Source organism: Prinia subflava, chromosome 28, assembly GCF_021018805.1.
Source record: "Prinia subflava isolate CZ2003 ecotype Zambia chromosome 28, Cam_Psub_1.2, whole genome shotgun sequence".
NCBI lineage: Eukaryota > Metazoa > Chordata > Aves > Passeriformes > Cisticolidae > Prinia > Prinia subflava.
In genome coordinates, this window is record NC_086274.1 from 2822100 (window position 1) to 2845907 (window position 23808).

The following is a 23808-nucleotide window of genomic DNA, read 5'->3' on the forward strand; positions in this document are numbered from 1 at the left end:
CCCGCCCGCAGGCGGCCGCGGGCGGCGGGAGCGGCGCGGCGGGGCGGTGACTGACGTCCCGCCATGTCCCGCTTCTTTCGGGCGCTCCGCCGCGCCGGCGGCGCCCGGCCCGGGGCTCCGGGCGTGCAGGAGACAGACGTGCAGCAGTGGGGGCTGACAGGTCAGCGGAGAACCCGGGGGAAGGGTCGGCAGGGAGCCTGAGGGGTGTGGGTGCCGTCAGAGATGGCGGGAGGCGGTGGAAGGGCCCCGCGCTGCCAGTTCATAGAATGCTTTGGCTTGGAAGGGGACCTTGCAGATTATCCAGTTCCAACCCCCCTGCCGTGGGCAGGGACGCCTCCTTCTAGACCAGATTGCCCAAAGCCCCATCCGACTTGGCCTTGAACACCTTCAGGGATGGGACATCCACAACTTCGCTTGGTAACCTCTTCCTGTGGCTCACCATCCTCACAGTAAAGAATTTTTTTCCTAATATCTAATCTAAATAGACTCTCTTTCAATTTGAGCACATTCCCTCTCGTCCTGTCACTGCAGGCTCCTGTAAATAGTCTTGCCCCTAAGTTCCCTTCAGGTACTGAGAGGCCTCAATTCGGTCGCCCCAGAGCCGCCTCTTTGCCAGCCTGGACAAGCCCAATCCTCTCAGCTCTAGGTGTCTGGGCTCTTTACTAACAGCCCCCAGGCCGGAAATAAATAAAGGTGCAAATAAAGTGGCTCCCGGGCCTGTCAAAGTGAGCTGCAGCTGCTGCAGAGATGGCACTGCTGCCGGGCTCTCCGCTCCGTGCGAGCCTTCCCCGGCTGCTGCAGTCCCCGTCCTTGGCTTTGGGGTTAGGTGGGTGTTTGGGCAAGGGCTGAGCTCGGCTTTAACCCCCCTAGTGCCTGAGCTCAGCCTCAGACAGCTCTGTGCTTCGGGACAGCATGAACAAGGCTTGGCCTGTCCAGCGGCCTCGAAATGGGCTGATGCTGAGCTTGAAATAAGGTGCTTTCCACTGCTCGGAGGAGGATATTAAAGGGGAACGCCTGGACAATCCATCCTGCCTGCACGTTTTCCTCAGCTGCTGGAAGCCCTCACCCCAGACTCCGGGCTGGCTTGGGTTTGTGAATCCTGCAGGCTGCTGAGTTACTTCATGCACTGGGTGTGCACATTTTCCCAGGGAGGAGAGGGCAGCACTGGCACAAGGCGCTTGAGTCCGAGTGCAAGGAGAGATCTTGCCAACACCTGTGTGACTTGTGTATTCATTTTGACATACTGTGCCCCATAATAAGGATTGCAATGGTGATAGTAGTCACAGTGGCCTATAGTGGCGGTCTGGCTTAGCTTTAAGAACAGAAAGATTGGAAAATACCTTGCTGAGAAATCGTTACTATATAATAATAGATTGTGACAAACATTTCTGGTAGTCTAAAGTGTGTCCCTGGCTCTAGTACTTAAATATTTTAAATGACTCAAGCTGAAAATCATGCTGTCTTTTAGGAATGCAAAGTACCAGCCTAATTATTAGATCAGGTTCCTTGTACAGCCTGTTGCAATGGCTCAGGGCATTTTTGTGTGTGTAAGTTTCTGAATATGCTTTAATTTAATGGAATTGCTACAACATCTTTGCTGTCCAGGAGGGTAAACCAGCTTCAGCTGGAGGCTGCTGTGCTTTTCCTGTAAGGCAGATGTTTGGGAAGGCCTGCTCTGGGCAGGACCTGACTCTACTGTGTGTATAGAGTGCATTGGGTGACTGTAAGAGTAACAAATCACTTTTATTCTCAGGCATTAAACTTCGTCCCTATCAATTAGAAGGTGTGAACTGGCTGGTGCAATGCTATGAAGTCCAGCATGGCTGTATCCTGGGTGATGAGATGGGCCTTGGGAAGACTTGTCAGGTGTGTCTTCTTCTTCTTCTTCTGGAAAATGATCTTTGCTTAACTTTTGGGTTTTTTTAGCCCAGTGTTTCTGCAGAATTAAAAAACACCTTAATGATTCCTTTCAGAATTCCATGCTCAAGTGAGAGCTCATTGTCTCTTTCATTCCTTAACCACTTAAAACAAGTCCTGAGTTAAGTCCTGAGTAACTTAAAATAGGTTTCAGGGTTTTGTAAAAAGATGAGTGGCCATTTTATCCAAACACCTTAATGCATAATTCATAGTGTGCAGTGTTGAAGGCCCAGTACACAGCCAGTGCAGGGAAAATAATGTCCTTTTAATGCACCTGCACCAAGGGGATTTTTGTGTTTGTCAACACATGGATTCAAATTTATAGGTCTAATTTTTTCAGAAGTCTGTTGGGGTTTTTTTAGAGTATTTCAGTGGGTTTTTGTTGAAAAATGACTGTTTGTGCTTTGGATCAGCTGATTTCATTCAATAGCTTTTAAATTACAAATAGTTTTAGAGAGTGATACATGGTAGACCTGGAAAGGGTCTTCATATATTGAGGTCATGTTTTAGGATCTAAGCCTTTTTGTCTGTATCCCACTTGATATTTTATTAACTCTGATTTGTGATAATGAACCTATGGAAACTAATTGCAAAGCTCAACAAGGAGACAGCTTATGTAAGATCAGGCTACTGGGCTGAACTCTTCCCTTGTTATAAAAAAATATTTTCCTTGCCTTTTAGACCATTTCTCTACTTCTTTATTTGACAAAAAAATTATCCAACAAAGCGAGATTTCTGATACTTTGTCCTCTGTCAGTTCTGAGCAACTGGAAGGAAGAACTGGAGAGGTAAGTTTCAACAGTTGTCTGGCTTACTGTATTATTGCTCAGACTTGCAATTGCAAAGTTTGCAAGTTGCAAGATTATAAAGATTGTTTTCAAATGTGCTCGCTGCAACACTTTCTTTTTATCCTTTCAAAAAGATAAAAAGTAAAAAGAGAAGCGGCTGCTGAACCAACAAATCAATGCAGACTATGCAGTTAATCCATAGTCCTGTGGTATACATGAATCAATCCATCCTGCATTATTGGCTGACCTTCAGTCCAAATGCCTCCACTAGCTCCTTGCTTTTTATTGATTTGTAACCCTCCCTGCTCAGCCTCTCTTAGGCAAAATCTGCTCAAGACAGCCAGGAATCTTCACAGAAAGGTAAGACCCAAGCTGGGGGGCATGCTCACATATGCACACAAAATACATCACACCTGTGCATGCAGCCCATCCTCACTGGAGTGACTGTGCCAGTGGTGTATCTGCTGTGCCTGAAATATATACATTTGTGCTCTGTAGCCCACAGATTCCTTTTAAGAGGCAGGGCTAGAAGTTAAAGGTTAGAACAGAAGTCTGTCTGTATGGCTGTTGGCTGATGCTGTCTCTCAGAGAAGGTTACATTCAGAAGTGAGCTGGCCTGATTTGGATAGACTTTGGGTTGGAATAGTTGGGAGAAAGTGCATTCCTTCATAAATCAGCAGTGCAGCTTTCCAAAAGGAATATTAGGTAAATAAGAGTGGTGGGATTAAGTGAGGAAGAATTTTATGGTCCCAACAATTGGAACTGGTTTTGTCTGCTTTTTAACTGAGAGAATACATTTTTGAGGCCCTGACTTGGACCTCTTTGCTGCAGATATTTTTTGTCTATATTTTAGTATGATTCTGGGCAATTCTTTGGCCTCATCTGGGCTGACTGTATTCATTCACCTGCTTCTTATGAATTTTTTTCAGTTCAGAATAGCAGTTAGGTCATGAGACTGGTTGTCAGTCATCTGCCTTGAACCTGCCTAGAAGAGTGCAGGTTCATTTAGGTCTTGTCCAGACCAGAGCCAGCGACTGAAGTGCCAACCTGAGGTGATAATTATGAAGGAGTGAGATTCAAAAGCTGAGATCCAGACGCATCTCACAGGAGTGTAGGGTGTTTGGATAGGAATCCTCATTATCTGTGCAGTGGCTGTGTTTGATAATGGGGCCCAGGGTCATAAACACATGAAAAGACTTCACTTGGCTCACTGTTTTTGCTGTGTCTTTCTCTTAACAACAGGTTTGCTCCAGGTCTTTCTTTCATAACATATGTAGGCAGCAAGGAGGAGCGACCCAAACTGCAGGAGAGTCTGAAAGAGGACTCTCACTTCCATGCACTCCTGACGACATACGAGGTACGTGATGTCTTTGTCACTTGAAAGGGGGGCTCAGGTTTTCCCCGCCTTTTTGATCCCTCTGTGACACCCAGTTCATGCCTTGTTAGCCCACAAGTTTTCTTCTCACTTTTACCCTTCCAATTCTCTTCCCCCTCTCCCTGGGTGGAGTGTGAGTGAGAGGGTGTGTGGAGTTAAACCCTGACATGCTGAAGGTGTCATGTAGCTGTCATGTTTTTTTCCTCAGGTAGTAAGTGCCTTCTTTCCACTCTGCTCCATTTCACCATCGTTTGCAAGCAGACAGAAAAAAAAATGCTGTTTCTTAACTGATGTATTTACTTGAATCATATATCACAGTTCATTTTCTTTCATTGCAGATTTGCCTGAAAGATGCAACATTTCTGAAGTCGTGAGTCTGGTTTTAATTTCTTCAAATTTAAGTCTGTGTATCTGTCAACAACTTCTTAAGTGGATGTTTGTATGTGCAAGAATCTGTGTTGTTTCACAAGAGACAGGGATGTTCTTGGCTTGTGATTAGAACTTTGCCTTTTCCAACTTTCAGTCTTTAATGGCAGCTAAAATATATGTGAACTTCCCCCAAGGACAGTTTTCAAGCCAGTTAACTCAAAGCAATATGACACTGACTTACAGCAGTACATTAAGGATGCCCAGCAGAGGACATCCTCAAGAGCTTCAGGTTATAAAGGTATTAGTTGTAAAATTCACTGAAACTGACCTGCATTGTATAATAGTGATAATGTGCTAATACCATGTCCTGAAGTTTATTGCCTGCAGTCAGAACTGTGGAGGGCTTATGAAGCATTATGCCTTCTACAAAGACTGATTATTCAGCTGAAATTCAGCCTGTCAGAGGTACTGTTGTGGTCAGGCAGAATTCCACAGGAGTCTGCACTTGGAATGGGGAGGAATTTTTCTTTTTCCTTAGCAGTAATGCCAGGGCCTTGCCGTGATGTTGTGACAAATGCTGGGGGCAGTGATACGTAATGAATGGCTCAGTATCTTTGTAGGAGCAGAAATCCAGTGGCCCCACTGGTACAATTTGGGGTCTGTCAGGACTAGTCAGGCCCACAGTGGGCACCCTCCTGTTGTTCAGCAGAGCACCTGTCCTTGGCCACTGCTGGAAGTGGCAGACTGTGCTGCACATCATGGTGGAAGGGTCTGATGAAAGGTAGCCATGACTGTATTGTCCTTACAGTTTCATATCATGTTGTGCTTTGCTGCATATCATTCTGTTCATTTTAAAGTGTAGCCCAGCTATGTAGCACCCAGGCAGAGCAAGCAGCCAGCCCTGGTATCGCAGAAATGTCAGCTCTGGAGTAATTTCCTACTTCTAAAGCTAAAAAATAACCTCAAACCCATGTCACTCAAGTTTAGGCTTTTGCCCTTTAGTCTTCCTTCTGAAAAAAAGTGGTTGCTAATCATGTGTACCTTGTCCTGTGTGGGAGCATTTGGAGCACTTTGTAAAGGTGGGTCAGAGTTATCAGATGTCTCCCCAGCACTACTCCTTACAAGAGTGTAACAGCGTGAATTGGAGCCATGCTCTAATGGAATAGATGAGGGATCAGACTCTGCTCTGCACATTCTGCAATGCTTCACTGTCAGAGCCCTTCTGCAGTTCAGCTCCTGAGCTCGTAGAATAAGAGTAATGACATTTGGTTGTTCTGGCAATGGAGAACCTCTCTGATACAGCAGAGAGGGAAATCGAGGCAAACAAAAAGGCTTTTTGGGAAGAATGTAGGTCACTGTGGTGTCAGACCTTGAATTCCACTGGGAAGAGAAGGGTGTGGGTTAGAAAAGATGGAGGTTCATGCTTTCCCTCCCCTGGAAATGACTCTGATGTGGAGGCTGAAACCCTAGTGATAAGGAGGGACAAATACTGAGGGTTGGGAAGATGTGGAGTTTCAATTAAGCCTAGTGGGTCTACTGGATCACCAGTAATTCTGCAGCCTGCTTGAGGACACTCTGCATAGAGCTGTATGAACACAGAATAAGTTGAAGCTCCTGTGTTGGGTGATTTGCAAAAGCCTTGGGAACACTCTTCCATCCCTGCCCTCATGATAGCTGCTGAGTTTTTGCATGGGTACTAGTTTCATGTCTCTTTTTCCAAATCAGAGACCTCCTCAAATGTTCAATTAACTTGTGTTTATGTCATGTTCCTAGTAGTAATGGGGGTGGAGAGAGAAACAAGAAATTCAAGTGAGTTTTGTTAGTCTTGATTTCAGAAAAAAATCACCCAGACTATAGTCAAAAACCTGTGTTGGATCTTCAGAAACAGCACCTGTGAATTCCACCTCACTTTTGGTGTTTGCTTGTTGTTCATGGGTGGGGTCCCAAGCAGAGTCACTACTTATTTCGATCTTTTTGTACTTACAAGAATGAATTGTCAGCCCCTAACTTAAGATGCTGTTTTCTGCTTGTTCAGCTTTAACTGGGCCGCCTTGGTTGTAGATGAAGCTCACAGACTGAAAAATCAAAATTCTCTGCTTTACAGGACACTTTCTGAGGTAAAGTAACTCATCTATCTTCTAGTGTCTTAAGGCTTTTCCCTTTTCAGATTCTCTCTTTGTTCCCACAGCAATAAGCTCTGAACCATGACTCATTTCCATCAGAGCTGGTGAACAGATTCCCATATTTAATGACAGAAAGATAAAGGCCTTGTTGGCTTTGCATGGCAGTGGGCAGTATTTGGAGCTTCCCTGTCATTCTGCTTCATGTTTGGGCTTGCCATGTTGGAGCAGTTTGAAAGACCTGAAAAAAGGAAAACAGCCAGACGTGGTGCTGAACCAGAGCTATGCTACTGCAGAAGTCTGGCTGACCTAAGCAACAAGAGGCCATCTCCAGCTTTGGCAGGGTGGAGGGACCCTTGCCTGGCTCGTGAGACCTCAAGTCTTGAACTACTGACTTCCAGTATTCCATTTAATGGAGCCATCCTTGTTCACAGAAACAAGGAGATTTGCTCCAGCTTCCAAAGCAGCCTGCCAGAGCAGCACAAATGCCTGAGTGAAGGCTGCACTTCTTGTCATGGCAGTGCAACATCAGCATTTGGTGTGTGCTGGCATCAGCAACAAAATGTACTGCAATGCACCTTGGAAAGTAGGGGTTTTTGTTGAATTCCTGAAAGTCTTAGTATTCTGAACATATTGTCCATGATGTCTGTAATTCAGGAGATTTTTTGGTTATAATCACAAAAAAATAGACTCGATTCACCTCGTCTCTCCTCCTAACCCATTTTCTATTACCAAACTTAAGAGAAATTTGTATCTTTCCAAAGGTAAACATATTTCCTAAGTCTCTTTATGGGGATCACTGTAAGCAACATGAACCAGATAATGTTGCTGTGTTTGTCAGAGTTACCCAGCAAACAGAAATGGAACTTAATCTGACGCAGTTCCATTTCACTGTCCTATTCCAATTGCATTTTCCACTTATCCCTCCTTATCTAACATCTAGTATGCAGTGTTAGACTGTAGACTGCATAGACCTGAGCATTTTGATGGAGTCAGTTTTGCACTTTGTTGCTATTTTGCTTACACTGAATTCCTTGCACTGGTGCCAGCCTAGTCAGGTTGGAGCTGTTTGACTGTCCCACCATACCTCATGTTTGGATGCTTTGGGCAAATCTGTACATTCTGCAGCAGTTCTGTGCTGCCTCTCATCTTTTAAGTTAAACTTAAGAGTGGTGTGGGTGGACTTGTGTATTAACTAACTTTTCATTACAGATAATTTTTCCTAATAATTTTATTTTGCTGGTTTTTTCAGTTCTCGATAGGCTTCAGCCTGCTACTCACAGGCACTCCAGTCCAGAACAGCCTCCAGGAACTTTACTCCTTACTCAGCCTTATTGAGCCTGACATCTTTCCCCGGGAACAAGTGAAAGAGTTTGTTGAGTATTACCAAGTTCTTGAAAAGGAGAGTGAGCCAGGTCAGTCATAAGCAACACTGTACTTCAGTCAGAACCAGCTTTTATCTTTAGTAGGAAGCAACCATGTTGTGTCCTCTTCGTTTGCTTATTTTAATGGCAACAAGCTTTAAAACAAAGCCACAAAAACTAATGATTACTTTTAAGGCACGAGCTATCTTAGTGTAGCTCCTAAGTGTTGCAGGTATGCACCTGTGTTTTGGTTTCTCTGCTTGTAAAATGTGGCTTGAATGATTTCATTAATAGATGTGAGATTCCTTTTACATTTATTCTGAAACTGTACTTCTGAAGGTATTGTATAAATTCCTTACCTTTAACACAGTATTCTCCTCTGGTTTTGTTTGTTTGTTTTGATTTCTCCCTGCCTCTGCATAGCCAAAGAATTGCACAGTCTTCTGCAGCCATTTCTGCTTCGGAGAGTCAAATCTGAGGTGGCTGCAGAGCTGCCAAAGAAGGTAGAAGTAGTTCTGTACCATGGAATGTCAGCTCTGCAGAAGAAGTACTACAAGGCCATTTTGACAAAAGATCTAGGTAACTGGACATTTTGAAGTCTATACATTATTTTTAAAAACAAAACCAATTCCTGTTGTACATGCAGACTAATTCCTGTTGTACATGCATGCTCTGTTGTAAAGAAGCAGAAGTTACTTTGGTCTGCAGAATATGTAGAGAATAAATAGGCCAACTTTGGGCTGTTTAATTTTAGCTGTAGCTTGTGGCAAAATAAAGATACATATGTATTGATCTATTGCTCAGGTATTGCCAGCTAGGAAGGGTCAGCTTGAGGATCTGCTTTGGGCCAATCTCAAAGAAATTAAAGTAATTTAAAATACTTATCACAAGGTAAACCTGCTCCTATTGCATGTTTTTGTATTCAGACAAAAGGGCAGAACAAGAAATTTTCGATCTGTGCTTCTCTACGAATTTTCTAATAGTAGCACAGATGCCGTAAAGCAAATTTCAACCTACTGGATGCAGATAGGAGTTTTTTGGGAAACTGCAGGATTATGTAGACAATGCAACCACTACCATCATGTGGTTTGTGAGTGCTTATTTGTCATAGGGAAATTAAAACTGGGGAGTTGGAGATCCTTTCTTCTTCTAGGACTTCCTAGCACTTTGCATGAACATCACCCAGAAATCCAAAACTTCATCTTCTACTGTAGTCAGCACATGTGCATGCATTATTTTTTTGTTCCTCCCAAAAATGCAGCTCTTGTTAATGTCCTGGTTGCCCAGGAGATCTTGACTGTGCTGTATATATATATATCTGTGTATATATCTATATATATATCTATAGATATAGATAGATATGGTTTTTTTAAAATTCAAATGAACTGCACAAATTTCTTTCATTTATTTTTATGATTCACTCTCAGAGAAATTACAGTGACCTTTTCCAGGGAGTCCAGAAAGTTCAATGAGTCTGACAAGGCAAAGTGGTGCTTATCAGGGTCTTATTTGTAAAAGCTTGTCCAAAAAGTGTGAGGGATTTTTTTTTTCTTTTTTTGGTCCATGAAAACAGATGTATTAGTCTTGAGATAGGAAATTCAAATCCAGGTGTGATACACAGAGAGAAATACTCTGAAGCACTTCAGAGCAGTGCTTAGTACCAAGACATTCCCAGTCACAGCCATTAATGGGCTTCCCTGCTCTGTTCTTTTCTCTGCTCTTTGTTCCAGATGCATTTGAAAATGAAACTGGAAGGAAGGTTACACTCCAGAATGTCTTAATTCAGCTTCGCAAGTGTGTTGTGCACCCATACCTCTTCAATGGTAGGAAAGCACTGTTCTCTCTTGAAAGAGGAAAAATAACTTTCTTAATTTACACAGTGGTTTTCTGTTCTTAGTGTAATGCTTAGAAGAAGCAAGTAACAAACACTCTTGTACTGGAATCAGTAGCAGTGGTGAGTTTGTGACCAGTTCCAACACATGACAATTCATCAGTAATGATGAATAAAGTAGGAGACTGTGTGAAGTCTGAGTTTCTGACTGCAGCTTTCTATTTCTGTGTCTTCTCTCATCTAAACAAAGACATCACAATGCTTGGTGAACTACTGAGGGTGTCATTTAGAGATAGAGAGGGACCATCACTTCTCAAGCAAGCATCATGTGGCTCTGCTCAGCAAAAGTGACAGTGCAGACGCACTGAGGTTGACCACAGAATTGTTATGTGTATTAACTCTGTTTTGAAACTCCTTTCTGTTCCAGGTGTTGAGCCAGAACCCTTTGAGATTGGAGACCATATTGTTGAAGCCAGTGGCAAGATGTGTTTGTTGGATAAACTCCTTTCATTCCTGTATGCTGGGTATGTCACGTTGGGATGAGCTTGACATAGGGAGAAGAAGTAAACTGGGAAATCAGACTACTTTATTAAGCCATAGACTGAGCAGTTATTCATCATAACACAAGCACTGACCTATTTATTGCATGTTACACACTACCTGAAAGAAGTAAAAAAAGCTGTATTGGAATGGTAGAGGAGCCTGGAAGATTCTCTTTAAGCATTTTCAATGCACTTGACTAACTCTCTCTCATGCCCTCATATTTGCCATATTTGAGAACCTGGGACAATAACCATGTGATTTGGTATTCAGCATATCTGCCTGGATTGTGAGTTTCCTGAGAGTGGTTTCTAATGCCTCAGTTGAGTTCCTTTGTGCTAGCATGGCTATGTTAGCCTGGGAGGCACAATCCATGACAAATGTGAAAAAGAAAACCCCAAGAATAAGCTGAAACTTTCGAAGTTTTGGGATTGAGGTTCAGAACCCCTTGTGTTGTGCTCTGATGAGTTCAGAACCTGAAATCCAAAGGCCAAAGGACAGCCCTTGTGAAGTTATGATGTGATTTTGTTGTCTTTGTCCTGCTGTGTAGCACCTTGTGAGTGGCTACCTCTCCACTGAATGTCTTTGCTGCAGGACCAGCCCTGTGCAAATTCTGGGCTGTCTTAAAAATGTCCGTGTTCTACTTAAGAATGAGGTCTGATTTAAACAGAGCACTGTCTGAGCCTAGGGCTGGGAGGGAGGAGAGTTGATCTCTAACACACCTTTGCAGGTAGAGCTTGATCTTTGAGGGTCATTTGCTGGAGAAGGAAATGTTCTGCTGTCACAGAGATGCAGATATTATATTTTCCCACTATTTCAGATGGATTGTAGTGTGTGATTTGAGAGCAGTCATGTGGTGAAGAAGACCTCATCATGCTAGGCTGAAGGTGGGGGTCCTTTTAGACAGGCTCCTCACCAGCTGTATCCAGGCAGCAGCAGAGCTGTGCCAGAGCCCTGTTACTTCTCTGTGACCCCACAGCCTGGACAGGGCAAATGATGATGACAGATATTAACTGATTGCACTTAGCTGAAAATGTGGTGAGGGAGTGGGCTGTGATTCTGGGAGGCCTTGCTGTGTAACAGGGACTAATAATGAGTGGTTAAGCTATTGTGACCCCCAGCAGGCTGTGAAATGCTGTCACAGTGTGCTCAGGATCACAGGGTTTCTTGTGCTTCTTGCAGTGGCCACCGTGTGTTGCTCTTTTCTCAGATGACTCAGCTGCTCGATATCCTGCAGGACTACATGGACTACAGGGGTATGTTCTGCACACTTTGATAGGAGGGGGCTTGTCCTAATGATCGCTGCCAGATACTATTCCTGTGATTTGGGTTGATCTGCCTGGGGTGGAGAAAGGAATGTGATGAAGTTTTTTGGGTTCTTGGTAGATAGGGACCGTATTCCTGCAGCAGCTCTGTGAGTTGGAGGGTCTTGAGTTCAGCCTTTTGCTGTTACCAGCTTCCTGAAATGAGCTGGCAGTTGTGTTTTTCTTCAAAGTAGCTTCATCTTTTGTGCCTTGATAAAATGGAGCTAACAAATGGCAGAGTAGCAGTGTTTCATTGTATACCATGAGAGTTTGGATAAGGAGGATCTGATGGTTGTTGGCCTGCTTTGTGGGGCCAATAGCCAGCACAGCATAGTCTGAAATGGGACTGTGTGCAAGTGTTTTTTACTTGGGCTCTGAATTTTCCTGTTGTTTCCAAGCAGTAAATTAAATGCTTAGAGTCTCTGCTTCAGACTCAGCTAAATTACTCCTTACCAACAGTCAATCTGGAAGTCAGGGTCATTACCTCATTTATATGAGGTTTAACTGGGAAAAAATGAAGGAGTTGAAGGCAATAAAATGAGAAGCAAGTCAGGAGGATTTGGCACAAAAGGATTCAGGGCAGCAGTGAGACAACAGAGAATGAGGTAAGAGGGTCAGAGCAAAGGCAAAATTTCAGAAATTCATGTTGTTTGTTTGGAAAGGCTACAGCTACGAGCGGCTGGACGGCTCCGTGAGGGGTGAGGAGAGACACCTTGCCATCAAGAACTTTGGTCAACAGCCCATCTTTATCTTCCTGTTGAGCACCAGAGCAGGTAAGTAAGGAGAGACAAACAACCCATCTTGCTTTTGTGCTCTTTATTTTATTCTCTCTGGCAAAGTTTCAGGGAATTTGGAATCCTGCAGAGACTGCTCGTGTGGGGGATTTTTGAGGGAGACAGGACACATCCTGAACTTGGGTCTCTCATCTAGGACATCTGGTTTCTGTGCTTTCCTTTTGGCAGCTGATGGCAAGATCCTTTTCATATTGCAGCCTCTTGAGTTTATTTTATTCCAAGTTCCATAATGCCTGTCTCTGTGCCAGTTTGAGCTTAAGGAATCTCACTACCATTTTATTTCTGCAAGCATCAGACTTTGGGCAGGAACAGACTTCCTTTAAGTAAGCTGGTGGAATTGCTTCTCAAGTTTGCTGAACGTGGACATTTCTTTAGCTGGCAGACAGGCTGAAACGAGAGCCTTTTGCTGTCCTGAGGCTGCAGAGAGCTCCCTGGGACTGCCATCTGTGCTGCTTCCCCTCTTCGCTCGCTGGGCAGATCTGTGTCTTCTGCACAGTTTCAAACCTCCCTGTCTCTCTGTTCAAAGAAGCACAGAGCCAGGCTTGTCTCCAGAGGAGGAATCCACACTGCTTGGCTCAAACATCAGACTGGAACCAAGTCTTCCTTTGGGCTTCTGGTTAGACGTGTCTCAATGAGCCTGCACCACAGCGCACGGAGGGCAGCACACAGGGCTGGTGAAGGGAAGACCCTAATGCTGGATGTGTGTCAGGAGTGTGTGTGTCTCTCAGCACAGTGCCTGGGCTCTCCCTCCCATGCTAGCCAGTCTGAGGGTTGGTTTTTACTGCACACTGCTGTGTGTGGCCAAAGCATCTTGTATTCAGCTGGGAGCAGGTGTGCTAACAGTGTTGCCAGTGCTGTTGTATTGTGGACAGAGATTTTCAGGTGTGTGACTCTCCACTTGCTGGATTTTCTGACTACAGGAAGGTGTCTTGTCATGAGCTGGGGGAAATGTAAGGCAGCAGGCTGTCCCCTCTTTAAATACAGTATGTGGTCACAGTGGAGGTATTTTAAAATGTAAAATTAACTGGGTTTTCTTATCCTTTTATTTCACGAGAGCCCAAGTTCTAACGTCAGAACCTTTAAGAACACCTGAGCTCTGGTTATTGTATAGTTTGGCTTGGTGTTTTCCACTGTTCTGTGCTGCAGCCAGGTGATGACTTGGGCAGTCCCTTGTGGCTTCAGGTAAGCCAGTCCTTGCAGGATGATCTGCCTGGCAGCAGCAGAATTATGTCTGTGTCCATCAGTCTTGACAATCAGTCCCTTTTGCATTGGTTCGCTCACACCCTAAGTTTTTTGATCACATTGCATTGTACACCTTCTTTTTTTGGACTGCTGCAGAAAGCTGGAAGCTGGAAATGGAAAGTTTACCCACGTGTTTAGATTCTTAAGAGACTTAAATTTGGGTTTGAGAGATGGATTGGAGTAGACACAGTTGATTAGATCTGACAGAACTTTGCACAGCATAAATTCTCCAGCTTCTCCTTTGTTTTCTGTTGGTGACAATTATGACCTTCTTCTTTTATTTGTAGGTGGAGTTGGCATGAATCTGACAGCAGCAGATACGGTTATTTTTACTGACAGTGATTTTAACCCACAAAATGACTTGCAAGCAATAGCAAGAGCTCACCGGATTGGGCAGCACAAGTGAGAAATGTCACTACTTGTGGTTTGGTTGCTGACTCTCTTGGCCTCTCAGTATTACTTTTCCTTTCCACAGGCAATGGAAAGTTAAAGTATGAGGATAGGTTAAACATCGAAGGGGAGCAGAGAAGGTTTTGTGCCTTCATTTTCCAGCTGCAGCCTCATACAGTCTTGTCCTTGTCGTGTATCCAGGGTGGGAACTTTGTAAATTTGGAGTAGGAGATGGAGGGTGGAGGTTTGCCTGCACCTTTGCAGTGAGCATTTCTCCTGTGTCAAGCAGAATTGTATCAGCATCGCATTTCTGCTGATTATTTTTGCTCATTTCATTCCTGTCTTCTTTACCTACCAAAGGAGTGGGTGAGGGGACAGTAAATACCTTAGTGCACCTCAAAACAAAGTCAGTAATAAGAATTTCCTTAAACTTTCCAAGGCCTGTAAAAATTATCCGTTTGATTGGGCGGGATACAGTTGAAGAAATCATCTACCGGAGAGCGGCCTCGAAGCTCCGGCTGACCAACGCCGTCGTGGAAGGGGGGCAGTTTGCTCTGGGAGCACCCAAGCCTCAGGGAACAGCAGAGTTACAGGTAAACCAGAGTTACAGCCCCAGTCTCGCTCCAGTAAACCAGCTGCTGTACATAGGAACCAAAATGACATCCCAGGTCCAGGCAACACCTGATGTTTGAAGAGTTTTTGCAATTTTGAAGTGCGTTCGTTGTGAAAAAGGTGTTCTCTTAGAGAAGAGGGGAAGACAGAACCTTTCTTTATCTTACTTGTTTTTTAATTATAATTAGTGGAAATTATAAAAAGTGGAAGCTGACTCACTGTTTCTTGAGCTGATCTGTCCTGGTGCTTTTCTCTCACAAACAGAGCTGATAAGAAGTCAGGTGATAACCTGGACAGCTTTTGGTTGTTAGTCTGAAACTGTCAACCTTCTTTTGGCCTCCTGGCAAATACAGTGTCTCAGGAGTCAGGGCATGATTTATAATTCCGACCTGAAAGGTGAAGTTTGTGTTGAAAGCTTGGCTTCAGAACATCAAGTGAAGTGACGTTTAAGGGAATACATCCCTTGTGGGCAGCTGAACCAAGGAGAGGTTTGGATTTAGTGCATCCTTTCCCCCTCTGGCTGCCCTCCCTGCCCCATTTGGATGTAGCTCAGCAGTTACAGTTTCTGTGGGAGAAGTGGAACTGAGCCCACAGGAAACTCCAGGCTGATATTTTTGTCCCCCTGGATTTTTATGGTATTTGGGCTTTTGTTTTAAAGGGGTTGAGGGCAAAAGCAAGCCTGGCCTTTCTGGTTGTGAGGAAAGCTGCATGGATGCAGTCAGTACAATGCTGTTTTGTCCTTTAGCCCTGAAGAAAAATTACTGTTCAAGTCTGGATGAGATATGATTGAGGGAGATATGTTGTTTGGGCTTGTCCTGTCAGGTGTTGGGAGAATGGGGCATGTTAAAGAATAAGTACTTTGACAGGCAGGCTTGGAGCTTAGGCTCCTCCACTCATACATCCTTTGCATTTAAGCCTGAGAATCTTGAGACACTGGGATTGACATGGAATTAGAGGATAAGAATACTGAACTTCCTCTTCTCTTTGTTAAAGCTGAGTGAAATCTTGAAATTTGGCCTGGATAAGTTGCTCTCCTCTGAGGGAAGTACTGTACAGGATGTGGAGCTGGAAAACATCCTGGGAGAGACAAAAGGAGGGCAGTGGATAATGGACACTGTGCTGCCACAAAAGGAAGAGGATGAAGAGGAGGATACAGAGAGTAAGTCAAGAATCTAAACAGCTGTGTCACTTGAGTGCTGGTAGAGAAGGCTTCCCAGGTAGGGGTGACATTTTTCAGGCAAGAAGAAGAAAGGCAGAACTGTAATTAACTTACTTGGATTTTTTTGTGGCCTATCCACAAACTTTATTTCTGAGTCTTTTTTGGCATTTTTGTTCTTTTTTTGTGTCCTTATTTGCCTGTTTGTAAGATAATATTAACAATACTTGCCCAGTTTTGGTGCCTGAGAGTTGAATTCCTTTTCATTCTTTAATACCTTAGGTAGAAATTCCTGAGAAATGGGGAAATATTCATATTGTAGCTACTGCTTTTCCCACAGAGAACCATTCAGACAGATCTACAGTTTTGAAGATGTAATAGTAACTTAAGGAAAGGCTGTGTAGCAGGTGTTTCATTTTTTAAATCTCCAAATAAAAGATTATTGGCTACGAAAATCCAAAAGGTGAGATAAGAAATGCAGTCATGGTGTCGATAGAACAAACCTACTCTGTTTTCAAAACTCTGCTTTCCAGCCCAAATGTCACCCAGTTGTGGTGAGTTTTTCCTAGCCCCATGCTATACAAAGATAAATCCTAAGGATACTTCCCTCTTCCAGTGCCTTCTTTCCCAGAGAAAGACTGAAGTTTTGTCGGGGTACACAGTAGCACTTAAATACAGATTTGTGACTGAAGCTGAAGTGTGGCTCTGCAGGACAGTTATTGTCATCCAGCAGCAGTTGCCAGCAGTGAGTAATTATTTGCTGAGAGTTAGCAAAGAGTGGTATTTTCTGGTGGTGCCTTGAAAGAGGGGCAGTGGTAGCACACTGTGTAATAGGTAGAGGGAAAATAACTCACGTGGGGAGCAGCAACCCTGGGCTGCCAGAGTTCTGTGTTTTCATTTCATTTGGGAAGTCAAAGTAAAAATTTGCTGTCCCTTTTTAAGAGCTGCCTATAACTACATAGCAGAGCTGAATGAATTCTCCACTGGCAGAGATGGAATGACCAAAGAGAACAGCAATGGAACCACAATTTAAAATAATTAATTAACTGAAATAGGAAGAAAGCTTCCTCGCCAGCCTAAACATCTTAAATTATCTTAAATTATCTTAAATTAAAAGCTTTTCTCAGAGGAAGCAAACCTTGATTCTCTTGTTTCTACATGATACTGACTCTGGTCATATCAAAAAATTGTGGGAGTGAAGATCTTTCTCTGCTGGGGGTAGAAAACAATGTCACAGAAGAGCCAGATTTTTTTTTGATCTCACTGTACATTTTAGGTGTTAGTAGGCTTCAGTTCCTTTTCACCCTTTTTAATTATTTTTTAAAGATCACATGTACGTGTATGAAGGCAAAGATTATTCAAAAGAACCCAGCAGAGAAGACAAAAAGGCATTTGATCAGCTTTTGGATCTTCAGAAAGCACTGATTGAAGAGTCCAGCAAGGAAGGGAGAGCTCTCCGGAACAAAGCAAACGTAAGGCAGATGTGACGAGGAACATGATGCTCTTTCATTTGCTTGTGGAAAATGAAACCTGGCACTTTTCTCTCCTTACCTACAGCTTGCAGAAGGCATGTTAAAAGATTTGGATGTCAGTGTACTAAAGCTGGCTCTGGAATCAGGGCTTGACAACTCAGCAGTTCTGCTAACAGATCTGAGATACGCTGGACAGGGCACTTGAATAAACTCAAGTCACAAAACCATGTATTACGTGATAGATGAGATCTGATGATTAAGACTTGGGGACAAGTAAACAAATGGGAAAGGAATGTAGGTTAAGGAGGCATCAGGTATGGCTTTAAGATGAGCAGTTTGTTTCTGACACCTCTTTCTTTCTCCAGGCCCTTCTCACAGGCCTTCGGGAGCAGTCGGCCAGGAGGAAGCACTTGCTGAGTGAAGAGGAGCTGGAGGCTCGGAGGAAGAAGCGCCAAGAAGCAGCAGCCAAGAGAGCAAGGCTCATGGAGGAAAAGAAGGCAGCAAAGGCAGAGGCAGAACACAAGAAAAAGTATGGTTTGTATTGCATCTGCCACTTGCAAACTGATGTCTGTTGCACTGTACTCTTGGAATGTGTCTGATTGGTGGAAATAATGCGCTCAAACTGCATAACATGGGGATGCGAAGGTGGAAAAATGGCTTGAGTCCCTAGCAAGGGTTCTTTCCTCCTGAATACCCTGCCTGACTTTACCTCTACTTTAATTCATAGAGAATGGCCTGAATAAGAGCCCCATGTCTGACTGTACAATCAATGAGTGTTTGGTAGAAGCTTTCTGAAATGTCACAGTTGGCCCCTATAAATTGATCTGGCACATCTTTGCTTTCTCCTTCTTGTTTCCCAGGTGTTCCTCCTTTTCACCACTCCAAATAGCTCCTTGCCCTTTGTTATGTGCTCGCTTTTTCCATGCCTGCAATTGGCTTATCACATTGGCACGTGGCTCCTAATATTATAAATAAGAACTTTGGTAACCTTTGTTGTGGCCTAAAATGGGGAGAGAGCAGAGGGAATGCAGGTCAAGGTCTCCTGTGTTCCACTGCAATGATTTAAACCACGCTGTGTGCCCCCACCTTTGATCTTCATTGAACATCCTCTTCTCTTGGTTTCAGGATGGCCTGGTGGGAGGCCAATCATTACACATCTCCCTGCCTTCCTTCAGAGGAAAGTGGCTCTGAGGAGGAGTTTGAGAAGGATGAGTTGGGGCCGAATGTGGATTTAGATTACCAAGATGGAGACCAGAACTGTATCAAGTATGTCATGGGAGATGTAACCCACCCCCAAGCAGAAGAGGAAGATGCCATCATTGTCCATTGCCTAGGTGAGACTTGTGAACACCAGGAGTATTGTTGGGTGGGGTGAACAAGGGGGCTGAATTGTCCCTAATGGTTCAACAGTTTCTAATTCTGAAATAATTTGATTTGAGTCTGACATAATCTCAAGTGGTGCTGGGGCAATACAGCCTTCACCCCAGCCTTTATAACCCACAAAAGTACTTGTAGGGTGTGCAAGGGTCTTTGCATGCCCATTCTGGATTTATGGGTAAACCTCTTCAAAGGTGCCTGTAGGGTTTGAAATTTTCTATCTGTGGCTAAATGATGACAGTTCCTGAGAGGAGGGCCTTTTGTTTATCCTGTGAAAGCTGTAGGAATCAAACTGAGATACTGAAATTCATCTTCTTTTTCCAGTCAGCAGAGGGAGACAGACACTTCCAGAGGCTGAGGCCAGAGTTTCTTGGTGGTTGTCTCTCAACACTGACAGCACAGAGGTTCTAGGCTAGTCTCCTAATTTAAGGCCTTCTTTTAAGACATTAAAGCTGAGGGGGATAAAGTCACATTACAGAGTTCCTCCTGAAGCAGTGCTGGAGCTGCTCACTGTCCAGAGCTACAGCAGAACATCATCATCTGCTCTGGCTAGTGTTACACTCTGCACAAAAGCTCGTGCTTGAAGTGCAAATGCCAAGAGAAAGTGAAAGACTGCAGATATCAAACACCTGGTGTGGGAAGCCCAAGGCACCAGTCTGGGGACACACTGCGTGCATGCTCTGTGTACCTGTGTGTGTGTGAGGGTACTGCCAGATCTGTATGCTCAGTGCTGTGGTTGGTGCTTGTTTCAGCAATCCTGGTGGACAGAAAGGAATTTTTCTGCAGAGTTTTCCAGGGAACTGTGATGTTTGTTTTTCTCCAGGGCTGAGGTTTATCTTTAGGATAGTCCCTTCAATAGTGGTTGACTTAAGTCTGTACGTAGTTCCCATATCTGGTTTTGATAATCCTTCGTTGCCTGTGTACAGAGCAGGTGCCTTTCCTGCAGGGGTGATCTCAACCTCACTTCTAAAAGGAATCCAACTTGTTATTTCATTCTAGATGACTCCGGCCGCTGGGGCAGGGGTGGTTTATTCACTGCTCTAGAGGCTCGTTCTGATCAGCCAAGGAAAATATATGAGATGGCAGGAAAGATGAAAGGTAAGAGATCGAAATAGGACCTGAGGCCAAGACACTTGGAAGAGGTAAAACCCCACTGACACTGCAGGAGTGAAGCCTGGGTGCCTCGATACTCCTGTGTTTTACTCTTCTCTGGATGTGTGCATCCCTAGCTCTGAAAGCAGTGCTTCAGTGGTGCTCTGACTTGCCTTGTTTGGAGTGTGAGAACTCTGTGTAGGCGTTGATCATTCCAATCCACCTTGCAAATCATAAAAAAAAGGGAAAATACTCCAAACTTGTACCTTATTCACAGAATGTTTTTCACTAAATAAGACAGAGCCCTGCATCTTCTGTCAAAGTGCTTTCAAGAAGGATGAAAGCCACCTCAGGCACCATTCACCTGAGCCTTTGCTTCCCTCCAAGCACTAATCTTTTCCTGAGCACATATTAACAGTTTTGAGATACCTGCAGCTGGTTAGGAATGAACATTTGCTATAAGGTGGACATGTGGATCTTTCTAATTTCCCGGGAGATGCTTCTCATTTCAGTGTCTCTCTTTCCATTTGTTGTCTTTAAGGGGGATGTGTGTGTGACTGTGGGGCTCAGGGGCGAAAATGTTTGTCTTGCTTCCCTGGGCAAAGGATCTGACTGCTGAAACCATCATGAGGGCAGTACAGTCTCAGAGAACAATACAGAATGTGACAGTGAAATCACTGCTTCATTGACTGCTTGTTTACTCTTCGGGACTGATTTTTTATTGTTATCCTGTTCTTTTTTCTGGACAGACCTGGAGTTAGGAGGAACCCTGCTATTCCCTATTGATGATAAAAAATCCAGGAAAAAAGGACAAGATTTGGTGAGAATGAGAAGCTCTTTCCTGTTTTGCTCTATCCATATGTATTTGAAGCTGTGTGGAATGAACTTTGTCTTTTTCACAATAATGGCACTGATTACTGTACATGGCTAAGTTGCAGTTAAATATTAGAGATAATGAGTTCTTTCCTTCATTTATTAGAGCTAAAAGTTAGTAACACAGTTTTCCAGCACTGTCACTGTGTCTCTTAGTACTGTATGTAGATTCTATTCCAATTCTTTGTGTTTTCTCCTTAGCTGGCCTTGATTGTAGCTCAGCACCGGGATCGGTCCAACAACCTGTCTGGCATTAAGCTGTCAGCTTTGGAAAAGGGCCTGAAGAAGATTTATTTAGCAGCCAAGAAAAGGAATGGTGAGTGTCTGTGCAATAGAACAGCGAATCCATACATGTGTGGTTGCACCTAAAGACGATGACCAATTTCCACCTCTCGACTGTTTTTTTCTGAAGCGAAGTGAGATCTCCATAGCAGATAGGTTGCTCAAAAGTATTTCTTCTGTTCTTTGCTGGGTGGCTTGAAGTCTTTTTCTAGCTTGCATTCTGTATGTGTACTTCTGCTGAGGAGTGTGCACTCTCTGTTCCCCCCTTGTCAGCAACAGTGCATCTTCCACGGATCGGGCACGCAACCAAAGGCTTCAACTGGTACGGCACCGAGCGCCTCGTCCGAAAGCACCTGGCAGCTCGGGGCGTTCCCACGCTTGTGTATCCTTCTGGAGTGTGTTTCATTCTGTTCCCCATCTAGGACTGAAATGGTCCTGGAAACACCTTGGTAAGTGCGAAGCAAGGAAGTAAGGCAAGGCACAGAGGCCACAGTCCAGCTAAAAAACCTGGTTTCTCTCACTTTGCTGTCAGCATCCAGCATTTCTGACAGCATCCAGGTACTCATTCCACATGGAAGACTCAGCATTCCAGGTGACAGTGACAGATGAGGGTGATTCAGCGTGCCTGTCAGAATTTGTTAGAACCAGGTGCTAGTCTTCTGTTGGCAGCTTGGACTCACATCTGTGGGAGACACGACTGGAATTTCAGATTAATGAAAGGACTCAGAAAGCAGCAAAAGTGAGAATATAAAAAACATTACAGTGTTCCAAACAGGTGATGGCCTGCTTCCTTGGCTGAACATGATGCAAGTTGGTGTGTTAGGACAGGCTTAGGAAGGCTTCCATCTTCCAGGAAAGGAAGCAGGTTCACAAGGAGGCTCTGTTTTGTCCCTTTTCTTGGAAGACATGCATTTGCTATACTCACACTGTCAGCAATTCTGTGAAACCAAAAACCTGAAACAAAGACAAAAGTGTTCAGAGCAGTTTGGCTCTCCTCCTTGGTAAATCTGTTAGTTGACATCTTGTCTGGTATTTGTTGACACTTGACAGCATTTCCTTGACATTTTATTAGATATTACTTCTCAAGGAGTAAAGGTGCTTCCCCTGCTTCACAACCATATTCATCAACAACAGTCTCAAAGCCTTGAAGATGCAGTAATTTCACCAAGAACATGCACGAAAGGGGGCCATCCCTCAGGAAGTTCATGTGCATTCTCATCACAAACACAGGCTGCAGAGCCATTGTTCACACCTGAACCTCTGCTGTGACTGGCCCCAACATTTGCGTGTTGTCAGTGGCTCTGGAGTGGAATGAGACTCTCTGGCTTCAGACTCCATAGAGGAAGGATCTTGCCTCAATCCCAGATTTCATTTGGAGATGGAAAATTAAACTTTTAAATGATGGTCCATTGTTATCCCTTTCATTAAGTTATTGTTGGGGCTTGGAATAGAGTATTGTTTAGCTGTGTTTCCCTCTCAAATTCAATACCTTATCTCACTATACCTCTTTTCAATCAGCTTTTTAGTGGTTACCTGGCATTCGGTCTACGTGTCCATGTATAACTCAGCAGAAAGGACCCTGTCTGCTGTATGACAACCACACAGGATAAACTGTTCATCCTCTTCTGATTTCTCAGAAATCCACTTGACTTGCATTTGTTCAAATATAAAATTCAGCTACCAAATCATGTGGTTATAGTATAGCAAAATGCTGACCAGTATCCTTGGCAAAGGTGTGCAAGGCTGCCAGAATTTGAGACTGACTATAAACAATACCTTTCCTTCTCCCACAACTCTTATTTCATTACACAGCTTTTTGTTGCAGCTTTAGGGCAAAACCAGTTCCTTACTGCTGTCTAAAAAACTGTGTGAAAGGTTCCATGACCCTTTAGTTCACTTTTTAGGGCAGTTTTTGATGTTGGCTTTTTGATGATGGCTTTGCTCTACTGCAGGAGAACTTTCCTGGTTTTCACACTGTTCACACTATTTTTAACCAATATATTTTAAAGTTATTTTTTACATATATTTAGAGTGTTTTTGTACAACCAGGCAATAGTAGCTCTCCTAATAAGTGCTGTGACCAGCGAGAGCGTGCGGTGCCAAACTTAATTCAATGTGAAGTTCATCTTCCGATGGGAAATCACCCCACAAGCGGTGGAAAGCATGTCCCTAAATATCTCATTGCCAACACACATCTTTGGCTGCATTTCCACTGCTCCTGTGGCACCATCTGGTTATTTGAGCATTCCAGGCCTGCCATGGCTCGTCGTGCTGACTGGTGTGCTCCACACGAGGAGAAGCCCTCCTGAGCTGGATACTCTGGCGTTCACTCTTGCATGAATGGAGCAGACAACCCCATGGGATTCCTTACCTCCTCGGACCCTGCTGGAGCTGAGGGCAGCCAGGCTGCACAGCACCTCTGTGGGGGACAGCCTTCCTGCAGCTGTTCCCAGGAGCAGCCCCCTCTGCACTTGGCAAAGTGCCTGCAGGATCAGAGTCCGACTGTGAGCACCTGGAGGGGTGAGGGCTGCTGAGTGGATGTACCTTGCTTTCCCCAGCCTCTCAAAGGGGCCCTCTTGCAGCAGGCCAGCTGGTGGCACTGTTAATCAGCTCACAGTGCTTCTCCAGCCTGCAAAAATGCTCCCTCTTTCCCAGAATTAAAACACCAATTACGCCTTTTCCTTTGGCAGCCTTGACTGAACACATCATTTCAGTCTGCAGACTCAAGGCTCTGTTCCTCCATCTCTTCTTTTTCCTGCATGTTCATTGCCCTTCGTTAAAAGCTTTAGTTCCCAACTATTGCAGTGTGTGCAGTCTTGTTCCTCAGCTTCACGCACGGGTTCTCTGGCCACCAGGTCTGCTCTAGGGTGAAGTCTGATTTAAACAGAGCACTGTCTGAGCCTAGGGCTG

General features: G+C 44.2%; 1 protein-coding gene across 2 annotated transcripts; it reads left to right on the plus strand.

Annotated features, from left to right (window-relative positions):
* The first annotated feature begins 17 nt into the window (after positions 1 to 17).
* CHD1L (chromodomain helicase DNA binding protein 1 like) lies at positions 18 to 23698 on the plus strand. Of its 2 annotated transcripts, XM_063419905.1 has the most exons (23): positions 18 to 160; positions 1754 to 1866; positions 2599 to 2705; positions 3948 to 4062; positions 4419 to 4450; positions 6485 to 6566; positions 7822 to 7984; positions 8357 to 8512; positions 9664 to 9756; positions 10192 to 10288; positions 11487 to 11560; positions 12271 to 12381; positions 13932 to 14046; positions 14474 to 14627; positions 15640 to 15805; positions 17129 to 17274; positions 17640 to 17803; positions 18400 to 18608; positions 19651 to 19749; positions 20493 to 20563; positions 20818 to 20932; positions 21172 to 21280; positions 21971 to 23698. In XM_063419905.1, exons 1-23 carry the CDS (start codon positions 64 to 66, stop codon positions 22044 to 22046), a joined length of 2664 nt encoding a protein of 887 aa, XP_063275975.1. In that variant the 5' UTR covers positions 18 to 63; the 3' UTR covers positions 22047 to 23698. The 2 variants fall into 2 exon arrangements, with proteins under 2 accessions (XP_063275975.1, XP_063275976.1); XM_063419906.1 differs by lacking the exons at positions 18 to 160; positions 1754 to 1866 and adding an exon at positions 3016 to 3065.
* Positions 23699 to 23808: the final 110 nt, after the last annotated feature.